Source organism: Sinocyclocheilus rhinocerous, unplaced genomic scaffold (assembly GCF_001515625.1).
Source record: "Sinocyclocheilus rhinocerous isolate Xijiao unplaced genomic scaffold, SAMN03320098_v1.1 scaffold174, whole genome shotgun sequence".
Classification (NCBI taxonomy): Eukaryota; Metazoa; Chordata; class Actinopteri; order Cypriniformes; family Cyprinidae; genus Sinocyclocheilus; species Sinocyclocheilus rhinocerous.
Window position 1 is genome coordinate 108,073 of NW_015646289.1, and position 11,847 is coordinate 119,919.

Here is an 11,847-nt window from a genome sequence, read left to right on the forward strand (position 1 = left end):
TACTACACACATACTAAAGCGCGGATGACGCTCGCGGTGTTTTCAGCTTCTGCCGTCTCACTATGTGATGATATGAACACGAATGTCATCTCCAGCTGCTCTAAGAGTCACTTCATTAGCATTTACCGTTTCATTTGAGAAATCTACCGTCATATCACGTACTTTTCAGGCCTTGAATCCATATGTCTGAAATTCAAGTACTTTCAAGTAGCGTGGGAACTAGGGCTGGGCAAACAAATCGATTTTTCGATTAATCGTTTTTTTAAATGACGTCGATTCGATATCGATTCTCAAAAGCCGCGAATCTATCTTTTACGGTATTTATTTCAGCACACATTTAAAACAAGATCTGATTAACGTGAATCTTATCATTAGTCTTCTCCACTAGATGTCACCTTTATTTACCTTGCGCGATGTTACAACAGAAATCCTGTCATTCATTCCGCACTTATCATGGCCATACGCGCAATTCGCAATGCTATAGTAATACTATAAATCTGCGGAAGCATTTGATATCACGCATAAGGCGCCATGATTTCCGCAATGAATGGATGGCGCGGCGCACTTTTTTGTTTACTACACACATACTAAAGCGCGGATGACGCTCGCGGTGTTTTCACTCCATAAAATGTGTCACACAGCATCACACACTGTGGGCTAGAGTGAGCGGTGGCCGGCGGGCTTGAGAACGGCACGGATTGGACGAAGGAGCGTCCGGCGGGCTTGCAGCAACCACATGTGTCGACCCCGGGCTGGACTTGGATTTGAGACTTTAGTCTTTGCAACTTTACAAATCTTCTTTATACACCAAGAGCTTGTAACACTCCAAAGAGAAAGGAAAAATTTAAATCGCATCATATGACCCCTTTAAATTAATGATATGAAGTCACATTGTCACTTTCAAACCACCATTTAAATGAATAATATTTTTGTTGATTATGTATCACTCCCTTTTTTGGCCTATTTTCTGATAGGTTCGGCATATTCTGTGTGAAAAGCATGGCAAGTGTATGGAAGCAATGGAGAAGCTCAAGTCTGGCATGCGCTTCAGTGAGGTGGCAGCACAATACAGTGAGGACAAAGCCAGGCAAGGAGTAAGACATTTTTCATGTATAAAAACAGTGGATTAGTAGCAGTAATGTGACTTGCATGATGTGGAGTTTAAAAAATCCTATAGTTCCTATGAGTACTATTTGTTTTTTACCAGCAGATGGCATTCAATGCGTTTTCCATGCTGGAAAATCCCTCAGAATCTAATTTGCATAGAATACTGAACCCATATTATTCTATGGAATTTCAATAACACTAACGTACAGCCTTTCTGTATCATTTTGGTTTAAAATAAGTTATATAAAAGAATATATGTTTATAAGAAGTGTTTATCAGTACTGTATTATCATTTTTTTTAGAGATGTATATACCTTTAACTTTACAGTTTTGATTTAAGTATGTTTCAGTACTATTCATTCAGTAATTTATTCAAAATATGCTTTTTTTAAGTATCAAGACAACCTTAACAACAGCTTGTATAGTTTTAAAGTTGTGATTTGCATACAGGGTGACCTTGGCTGGATGACAAGAGGATCAATGGTGGGACCATTTCAGGATGCAGCGTTTGCACTACCCATCAGCACTATGGACAAACCTGTATACACTGATCCTCCCGTGAAAACAAAGTTTGGTTATCACATCATCATGGTTGAAGGCAAAAAATAAATGGACTGAACAGCTTTATGTTGTGGTAAAATTCCAATTGGTTAGTCTACAACACAGCATTTACAACATAGCAACATTTTGCAGTCATGAAAGATTTTTTTTTTTATATATATATATATCACCATGTAAATAGCAGCCAATAAAAACTGATCTTAAGGAGCAAACAGTTTTGATGAATTTGTCTCAGTGTTGGGTGTTTATTTTCACAAATTTTGTTGTAACATCATATTTCCAGTAAGCCTTCCGTCACTTACACTACTGATGCTTTCCATATGCAACATAAGTATATATTTTTTAAACTACAGAACAAGAATATTGTTAATATTACATCCTGAATTATATTATCCTGAAACACTAACAATACTTTCTCTTACTTCACTGCCTAAAGTCTAGAATATAATAATAATAATAATGTATGCATTTAGCAGACGCTTTTATCCAAAGCGACTTACAGTGCATTCAGGCTATACATTTTTTACCAGTATGTGATTTGGATTTTACAATTTTACGATTATTTGCTTATTGGTTTGTGAAACTACAGAACAAGAAATGTCTCTTTTAAACTGTATTATTAATAATATTAACATTAGAACAATTATAGCCGTGTCCTGAAGTGCACCAGCAGTAACAGGAAGTCAATGATGCGCTTTCGCTTCATTGTCTAGACCTTATTGGCTGAAAAATATGGAGTCAGATGACGCAATATTTCCGGGTGTAACAGCACGCGCCGGCCCGGAGGTAACTGTCGGTCATTGCGCTTGGCAGAGAGACTGAAACACACAAACCGGCTCTGGAGGTAAGTGACTAAAAGCCGGTAAGATCATTTTCTAGCCAGCTACTCCTATAATCTTAACACCTCAGTAATACTTAACGAGGGGATTGTTTTTTTTTTCTTCATTGTTTTCTTGTTTACTGCGACAACTTTACAGATGGCTGAGATAAAGGGAACGCTTGCTAACGACGGGCAGTTTCATCAAATCTGAATATTACACGTCATTACTGGGTCTGAATGAAGATTAAAGTGTGTACATGGAGTTTTAATACATGATGATTCAATATGAGGCTAGGTGATGGAAAAGCATGTCTTGGCATCCCTCATGATGATGATGATGCTGCTGCGTTTGACGTTTCGCATCAGACAAAAAAAGAGCGCCATCATCATCTTCATCACATTCAAAAGGTCAGACTAGGCGGAATAAAGAGCTTTAGCGGATTCCATTAATCAAAAACAATCGTGTTCCATTTATTAAAACGAGCCGTTTCCACGGTGATGAACGGAACACGTGTAGCTGCGTCTCTGAGAGTCTGGAGCCGAGACGTTTTGAACATAATGAGATCGCGCCCAAAATTGATGCTAATATATTTTATATATCTTAGAGGTCGGAAAACCTTATTATCGAAAACTAGTAGATAAAGTACCTTTTATTTATGTTTTATGCTATTTCTTACTTTATCTTTGCTTTAAATCGTTTCAAACTAAATGTTTACAGAAGTTGACAAGACATCATCAATGAATTATGCTAATATTTGTATAGGAGTTGTAATCACAGCCACTCAACAGCAGTATTGATGTGTACTTTGAAAGTGTACATTCAGGTCAACTTGTCATAAGGTGTCCTTCTATTAAACAGAGGTCGGTTTGTAAAATATGATAACAAAGATAATGGGATCAGATCCAGGATCCAATCATTCTGTTCCAGTCCGCTGTGTGTGCACCTGCTGAAGATCTGCTCCGTGAGTGGGGTGAGCTGGAGGGATTGATATCATTGGCTGTCTCTGCTCACTGACCACTCTCACAAGGCTTTAGGGTTCACATTGAGTATAACCTTTGTCCAGGTTTCAGCTCATCAGGGCAGATTAAAAAATTGCACCAGTCAGCATCAACATTTGTTTCTTCGTAAGTTAGTTTGTTATTAGGTAATGTCATTAACTTTGGATGAGCAAGGGTGGAGCTTTAATTAATGCAATATTCCCAGTGTGAAGGTAAGTGAATGTTTAAGTATTGGATATTTTTTCCCCTGGTTTTACATTTTGATGAACTGTTATGTGAACGTTAGATGATAGCAATGGTATTTATTTTAATAACACCGTTAAATGTAAATCTTTAGCCAATGAATATCCATATATATATATATATATATGTATTTTATAATAGTGAATGATGTCTAAATTCATTTATAGTATTTAAACTTTAGTTGATTTAGTTTTAAGACAAAAAAAAGTTCTGAGTTTGAATATCAATAGCTTATTGGTTATTTGCCATAACATAAAAATAAATATGGCTTATCGTTATCTGCCAGATTGTTAATATTGGTGCATCCCTAATATACATTATATTGTTATCAGCATTGCCCAGTAAAGTTGTTGGTCTTTCTTGCACTTATAATTTAATAACATTTTTAAATGTAACATTTAGCAAATTGCAAAATTAATAGACCATATGCTTCTCCTTGAAACAGTATAACTGTGATGTTTACATTCACTTCTAACATTTAAAAATGGTTGTTTTTAGTATTTTTATTTAGACAAAAAGTTCAGAATTGAAATATTTACCATTTATCATTTATCAGGACTGGCCACAAAAAAATAAAATAAAAAATGCATACATACATACATGCATACTGGTTGACCAGTAGGTGGTCTTCATTATATTAGAATAGCAGACAATTGTTTTGCCCAAGCAGTGAACGGTATATCAGGCTGTGGATTGTGTCAACATCATACGCCATTTCACCAGGACTGATCACAACTTGATCTCTGAACCAAAATGTTGTCAGTCTAAACAAACAAGAAAGCGCTTACTAACTGCCCTAGTAAGAGAGCTTTGGTTATCTGCTGTTATTGGATGTCTTGCTGAGTCAGTGGAGTATGCCTCACATTAACCTTTTGCCATTAGCTGATACTTATGCAACAGGCCCCTGCAGCTAGTCACACTTGTCTTCACAGTCAGTAAGGACTTGTGCTTTGAGGGATCTAATTTCATAGACAATTCCCAGCTTGGCAGCACTGTAACAGGACGATGCAAAGCTATGTAAATTTTCTAGGTCTTTGTGTACAGGTTGTAAGTAACAGTAGTGTTGATGTTGTTTCTGTTCCATATATGAGCAACTCATTTCTACTTCCTTAATCTGACACCGGTCATGTGATCAAGTGATGGCCTTATCTTCCTGACTTCTGAGATGAAGTTATCTTAAGCCAGAGTTCACTTACGTGGCTAATGATGGAGATAAAGTGTTTCTGCTCAACTCAATGAAACCGATTTGTTTTAATTATTTTGGGTTTGTCCTTGAAATCTAACCCATGGCCCTGGCATTTCTGCCACACTGTACCAGCAACTGGAACACTAGATAAAACAAGTGTATCAGGTTTCATCTGTACAAACATTAATAGATGTCTGGTAACCTTGTGCTTTAATGTCATGGCATTCGTCAGTCCACCCTGTCTTTAGGCTAGGGCAGCTTCTGCAGGATTTTTGTGACTTCATATTAGTCATTAAATGAGAAACAGAGAGACACTATTCACTGGCCAGGCCATTTCACCAGGACTGATCACAACTTGATCTCTGAACCAAAATGTTGTCAGTCTAAACAAACAAGAAAGCGCTTACTAACTGCCCTAGTAAGAGAGCTTTGGTTATCTGCTGTTATTGAATGTCTTGCTGAGTCAGTGGAGTATGCCTCACATTAACCTTTTGCCATTAGCTCATACTTATGCAACAGGCCCCTGCAGCTAGTCACACTTGTCTTCACAGTCAGTAAGGACTTGTGCTTTGAGGGATCTAATTTCATAGACAATTCCCAGCTTGGCAGCACTGTAACAGGACGATGTAAAGCTATGTAAATTTTCTAGGTCTTTGTGTACAGGTTGTAAGTAACAGTAGTGTTGATGTTGTTTCTGTTCCATATATGAGCAACTCATTTCTACTTCCTTAATCTGACACCGGTCATGTGATCAAGTGATGGCCTTATCTTCCTGACTTCTGAGATGAAGTTATCTTAAGCCAGAGTTCACTTACGTGGCTAATGATGGAGATAAAGTGTTTCTGCTCAACTCAATGAAACCGATTTGTTTTAATTATTTTGGGTTTGTCCTTGAAATCTAACCCATGGCCCTGGCATTTCTGCCACACTGTACCAGCAACTGGAACACTAGATAAAACAAGTGTATCAGGTTTCATCTGTACAAACATTAATAGATGTCTGGTAACCTTGTGCTTTAATGTCATGGCATTCGTCAGTCCACCCTGTCTTTAGGCTAGGGCAGCTTCTGCAGGATTTTTGTGACTTCATATTAGTCATTAAATGAGAAACAGAGAGACACTATTCACTGGCCAGGAATGTGTCTTTTGTGTGGTGAATGTGACCGCATCCTCTAATAAGCCTCGCTTGTCTCATTAAAGCAGCTGAATGAATACAAACTGTTCCGCTTGAAGCCTCAAACTATTTTCTCATAGAAATGTCTCGTAGGGCTGTGTTTCAGTCGAGTACACTTGAATAACATACATTTCCTTTATTTCTTACTGTCATTCTCATCAGATTGCACATCTTGGAGCTACACATCGGACACTTCCCTAATCTTTCTGAACTTTGATCTGGGATCCTTAGTTGGACACAGGGCAACAAACTCGCTCTATATCTCAGGCTTGGCCTGATCCCTTCATCTTTCAGTCCCCTTCAGCTTCTCAGCAGATGTGCGTCTGAACATGGACCTGAGTACCATTCTCTTGTTCCCAGTACATGCAGTAGTATGGCTCTACTCCCTCTTGAGCTTTCTACCATGGTACTTCATGACTGGAGTTCAGAAAAAGAAAGCCCTGGCAAAGAGAGTCAAATCCAGGTCAACCACCGGTCAGGCTGAAGGGCCATATCGTTCCGTGGATCGCTTCGACTCCCTGGTCACGGAGGACTACGCTGGAAAAGACACGCTTGATAAGCTGTTTGACTATGCGGTGGAGCGTTTCGGTAAAGCGGACTGCCTGGGAACCAGAGAAGTTCTGAGCAAAGAAAATGAGACTCAGCCGAGTGGGAAGGTCTTCAAAAAGGTACATCCTCCTCTGACATATTCTGTACGGCTATGCTCACAATGCAAGCCAAAGTGCCTAATTGTAATTTTCTGCTCTAATCCAATTTATTTAGTGAGGTTGTTCACATGACCTTTTTAATTTAGCTCATATCAGATGCTGGTCTAAACAAGCGACTCTCCTGAACTGGCCTGTGTGCATAAATTATGATAATAATAGCATCTTAAACTAATTTTATTTAAACATGTACACTACTGGTTTGGGGTTGTAAGATTTTTTTGTTTCTTAAAATAAGTCTCTTATGCTCACCAAAGCAGCATTTCTTTAATAAAAAATACAGTAAAATAGTGAAAACTGTTTTCTATTTTATATATTTTAAAATACATTTTATTCCTGTGATTCAAAGCTGAATTTTTTTAGCATCATTACTCCAGTCTTCAGTGTCACATGATCCTTCAGAAATCATTCTAATATGCTGATTTGCTGCTCTCCAAAAAGCAACTGGTTCTTCGAACTGGTTTTCTTTAAAATACAAATCTTGTGTAATCCCACAAGGCTATCTGTAATCAGAAGCACATTTAAAACTTTTTACATATTAAAAATATAATTTAATTTCATTCACATGTGTTTCATATAATCCTTTCTGGATTACAATCCGCCATCAAAATGAATAACAGGGTACCATGAATCAGTGCCAACTTGGCACGTATTTCAGTTCCTTTCTCTTTGGTAACTGAACTCATAAAACCAGTGTAGTCCATATAACAAACAAACAAATTCCAAGTGCTTTTAAACATGACTCATGAACTCATGGGTTATTAGTTTGAATCACTGAATGAACTCACTGAATCAGTTAGAACAGTTACCAAATTAACATCTGACTCACTGAATCGCATGTCTTTATATTCAGTCATGTTTGTCTCAGTGAATAACTTCTATAAGAAAAGGGTTTAACAGTAACAGCAAGTCAGGCCCTGTACTGTAGTTCAAATTTTTCCAGTGGGCCACCAATATCATAAGACATTGATATTTGGTTAAATACATGCCCTTGTGTCAGGTGACCAAAATTCAATGTCATGACCTGTTCTAATGCCAATGTCAACTTGACCAGAATAGTGACGAAAGCTGATGTTGATATTTTGTTGGTTTTAAGGCGTGGTATTAAAGGTGCCATAGAATGGAAAACTGTATTTACCTTGGCATGGTTGAATAATAACAGTTCTGTACATGGAAATGACATACCGTGAGCCTCAAACACCATTGTTTCCTCCTTCTTATGTAAATCTCCTGCATGCAAAAGACCACTGAAAAACAGGCAAATCAGAACATAACACCGACTGTGACGTTACAGTCGGGATCACTAATAGTTACGGCCCCAACATTTGCATATACCCGCCCATGTTCTATGCCAGCCGCCAGCCGAACCTGCACAGCCGAATCATCAGAAGTTCTGCAGGTATTGTGAAGAAACAAGCGAGGATAATAGCGAAAATGGCAGATCATGGAAATAAATGTTATGTTCCAGGCTGTGCAGGGGATGTGATGTGCAGGGATGGGTTGGTGTCTATTCAGAAAGGCACAGAAAACAGATAACGCGCGTTCTAATAAAATAACGCGAGCCACTAAAGGGACATGGTTAGCTGCTTGCTAGCAGTAGCCTGTTACATTACAGTACATAAGATTTCACTTACCACATAAACACAGTAAGGAGAGATGACTGAGGATGATGGCGAATGATTTACAGATCCTGAGCACCACTGACAAGCATCTGATCTTGTAAAATGTGTGGTAAGTACTGCCGCTGTAGTTTACACAGATCACGTGCGATTGCAAATCTTGAAAGTGAAAGTAAAACGCGATCGTGCATTCGAATATATTAATAGCGACTCCCTGATGGCAGCATTTTATATACAGTATAATTACCCAACGATATAACTGCGAGAGAGAGTATTGAAATATGTATTTTCATGTGCGCTTTGTGTTGCAGTGAGCAGACCCATAGTGAAGCCCGTCCCATCAGACCTCGCTGTTATTATGTACACCAGCGGCTCCACCGGTAGACCTAAAGGGGTGATGATCATTCACAGTAACCTGATCGGGGGCATGGCAGGCCAGTGCGAGAGGATACCTGGATTGGGGTGTGTATAAATATCAATAGGGTGCCACAGTGGCCACCCACTTTTTCAGCAGACTTGGTTCCAAAAGTATTTTATTTTAGATTTCCCATTTATTTTCTTTAACCATACAGATTTTTAAAATATCTTCGTGTTATAAGCCAAAACCAAACCAACTAGCTTTGAGGTGAAACACAATATTATACACTTTTTATACTATAATTTGAAGCAAAACTGAATTTCAAAAACAGACAAAGAGACAAGACTGTATTTACAACTTTAATGAGAAAGAACTACAATGCCATAAAGCATTGCTAATTATATAATCAAATTAAAAACAATGGAGAAATATATAATATATTTAAAGATGTTAATTTTATATATATGGGTGTGTGTGTAGATTCTCTGCAAAATCATGTAGTTTTTCCACCAGGAAATTATGATTATTAAAAATTAAGTTGAAATATTATGGGCTGATGTCTTCAACAAAAGCATATACCAACCTTGTAGCTCACAGTAGGTCTGTCTTTAATGGTTTAAAAAAGTTACTTCTAAAAATCAATTCACCAGTGGAAAATATTAATGGAATTTTTGCTTTTGGAACCTGGTTGTTGCTTTCCATTAATGCCACAGTGCCTGACTGAAATGCATATTAGTTTGGCTTTAATATGCCTGTATGCCTCCACAGACCAAAGGATACGTATATTGCCTATCTTCCTCTTGCTCATGTGCTGGAAATGACGGCTGAGATCTCGTGTGTGACGTACGGCTGCAGGATCGGCTATTCCTCCCCACAAACACTGTCTGATCAGGTACTGCACCTCAATTTATTACTGGATCAGATAAATATAGTCACATGTTTACACAGATTTATGAGGTTATTACAAAATAGGGAAATTATGTTACATCTCAGATGATTGAATGGCTTGTTTTTGCTTTGTAGTCAACCAAAATTAAGAAGGGAAGTAAAGTAAGGAGAGATGACTGAGGATGATGGCGAATGATTTACAGATCCTGAGCACCACTGACAAGCATCTGATCTTGTAAAATGTGTGGTAAGTACTGCCGCTGTAGTTTACACAGATCACGTGCGATTGCAAATCTTGAAAGTGAAAGTAAAACGCGATCGTGCATTCGAATATATTAATAGCGACTCCCTGATGGCAGCATTTTATATACAGTATAATTACCCAAGGATATAACTGCGAGAGAGAGTATTGAAATATATATTTTCCCTGTGTTTCCTTCCTGCTGTGTGAGCTACTGAAATGAGCCGCACTGTGAAACAGCCATTCGGAGCAGAGCTCAACATTATTATTCATGACCCTTCCAAATAAGGTAAAAACAGTCCATTTCATTCTAGGGACAAATCCTAGGGTTGTAAATGGACATGTAAAACCGTTTCTGGAGATTTTTTACCCTTACCTAAGCCACATACCTTCTATGTAGATATCAGAGAACAATTTAAAATGTTGTATCAATGCATTCTATGGCACCTTTAAGTAACCAAAATTCATGCCAACAACATATTGACACCAAACACAGACATTTAGCCATGATGGTAACCAAAAACCAATGCCTGCTAAATGTCATAATGTTAACTTCCATGCAGCTTAAATATATAACATCATTAGATGTTGATATTTTGTTGGTTTTAAGTCATCGTATTAAGTAACCAAAATTAAACGTCCATCCAATGTTGGGTTTTGATGTCAATCAGATTTTCAAACCAAAGTTTAACTTGACGTCTGGTACCACCTGGGTTTACTTGCCCTGCCGCTTGAAATATTTATATTTTTCATTAAATATTCTGTTTCCATAACAATTTTTATTCCCCTACAGAATGTTCTTCCACAAATCCCCAGTCTGAGGCAGATGATCTATGTGGACAGGAAGAGCATCAGCACAGCAGGATATCCACAGGGCATCCAGATCCACAGCATGCACTCTGTGCAAGAGCTGGGAGCCAAGCCAGAAAACCGTAAGAAAGGGCACCAACTTTACGGTTGACATTTTATTTATATGCTAACTAACCTTTTCAGTGATTGCCTGTAGTTTGCCCACAATTCACCCATACAATATTGATCTGAATAGAGATTTGCACTGTAATAGATTCATCTCTATCACCAGAGGAGAAAACAATGTGCGCTTTGTGTTGCAGTGAGCAGACCCATAGTGAAGCCCGTCCCATCAGACCTCGCTGTTATTATGTACACCAGCGGCTCCACCGGTAGACCTAAAGGGGTGATGATACCACTCAGCGCTTCATGAACATCTGCTTCTGCTGTCCTGTTGGTCAGGGTTACGGTCTTACTGAGACCTGTGGAGCGGGAACTATAACTGAGGGTGAGGAGTCCTGCTACATCTGGACATCTTTTCCAATCTATCTTGCACTGTTTATTTTAATATTACTTGTACAGTCTTATTTTGAACAATCGTCAGAGCTTTATCTCATGTGCCGTAATGATCATATCATCTTATGTTGTGCAGTTGCTGACTATAGCACAGGACGAGTTGGAGCTCCTCTAATCTGCTGTGAGGTCAAACTCAAAGATTGGGCAGAAGGTTGGTAAATACTACCAGTTTTCCTTATTGTAGATACTTGTTCATATCTTAAATCTTAAAGAAGTAATCCACCAAACATCTCCAAAAAGGACAAAAATAAACACTAAAGACATACACTATATACCAAGTTTACTAAAGTAATGCGAAAGCTTGCTTTGAGGAACAGTCTTTCTTCACCTTTACCAATACTTCAGCATTCCTGTAGCTCAAACAGTAGAGCACAAAATATCACAAAGGTCATGGGTTCAATTCCCAGAGAATGCAGGAGCTTATACAGCTGTATCTTAATGCAATATAAGATTTTGATAAAAGCATCTGCATAATGCATGAATGTAAATGTAATCTGATGGCATCAGTGACACCAAAAGCATCATGTTTGGTGTCATGTGAGCTTCAGGGAAGCAGTGTTTGTATTTTTAACTGAAACTATTA

The 11,847-nt window shown here is 38.2% G+C and overlaps 2 protein-coding genes across 2 annotated transcripts in view; both read left to right on the forward strand.

The window, feature by feature from the left end:
- LOC107707210 (protein (peptidylprolyl cis/trans isomerase) NIMA-interacting, 4 (parvulin)) overlaps nt 1-1,872 on the forward strand; it is a 3,441-nt gene extending 1,569 nt beyond the window's left edge. The window contains exons 3-4 of the mRNA XM_016511144.1: nt 975-1,094; nt 1,558-1,872. Coding sequence (XP_016366630.1) covers nt 975-1,094; nt 1,558-1,716 — 279 coding nt within the window. The 3' untranslated portion in view covers nt 1,717-1,872. The remainder of the gene's footprint in view (nt 1-974; nt 1,095-1,557) is intronic.
- A 537-nt stretch (nt 1,873-2,409) lies between these two features.
- LOC107707180 (long-chain-fatty-acid--CoA ligase 4-like) overlaps nt 2,410-11,847 on the forward strand; it is a 16,759-nt gene continuing 7,321 nt past the window's right edge. Inside the window, exons 1-4 of the mRNA XM_016511116.1 lie at nt 2,410-2,512; nt 6,252-6,791; nt 8,724-8,874; nt 9,539-9,662. Coding sequence (XP_016366602.1) covers nt 6,419-6,791; nt 8,724-8,874; nt 9,539-9,662 — 648 coding nt within the window. The 5' untranslated portion in view covers nt 2,410-2,512; nt 6,252-6,418. The remainder of the gene's footprint in view (nt 2,513-6,251; nt 6,792-8,723; nt 8,875-9,538; nt 9,663-11,847) is intronic.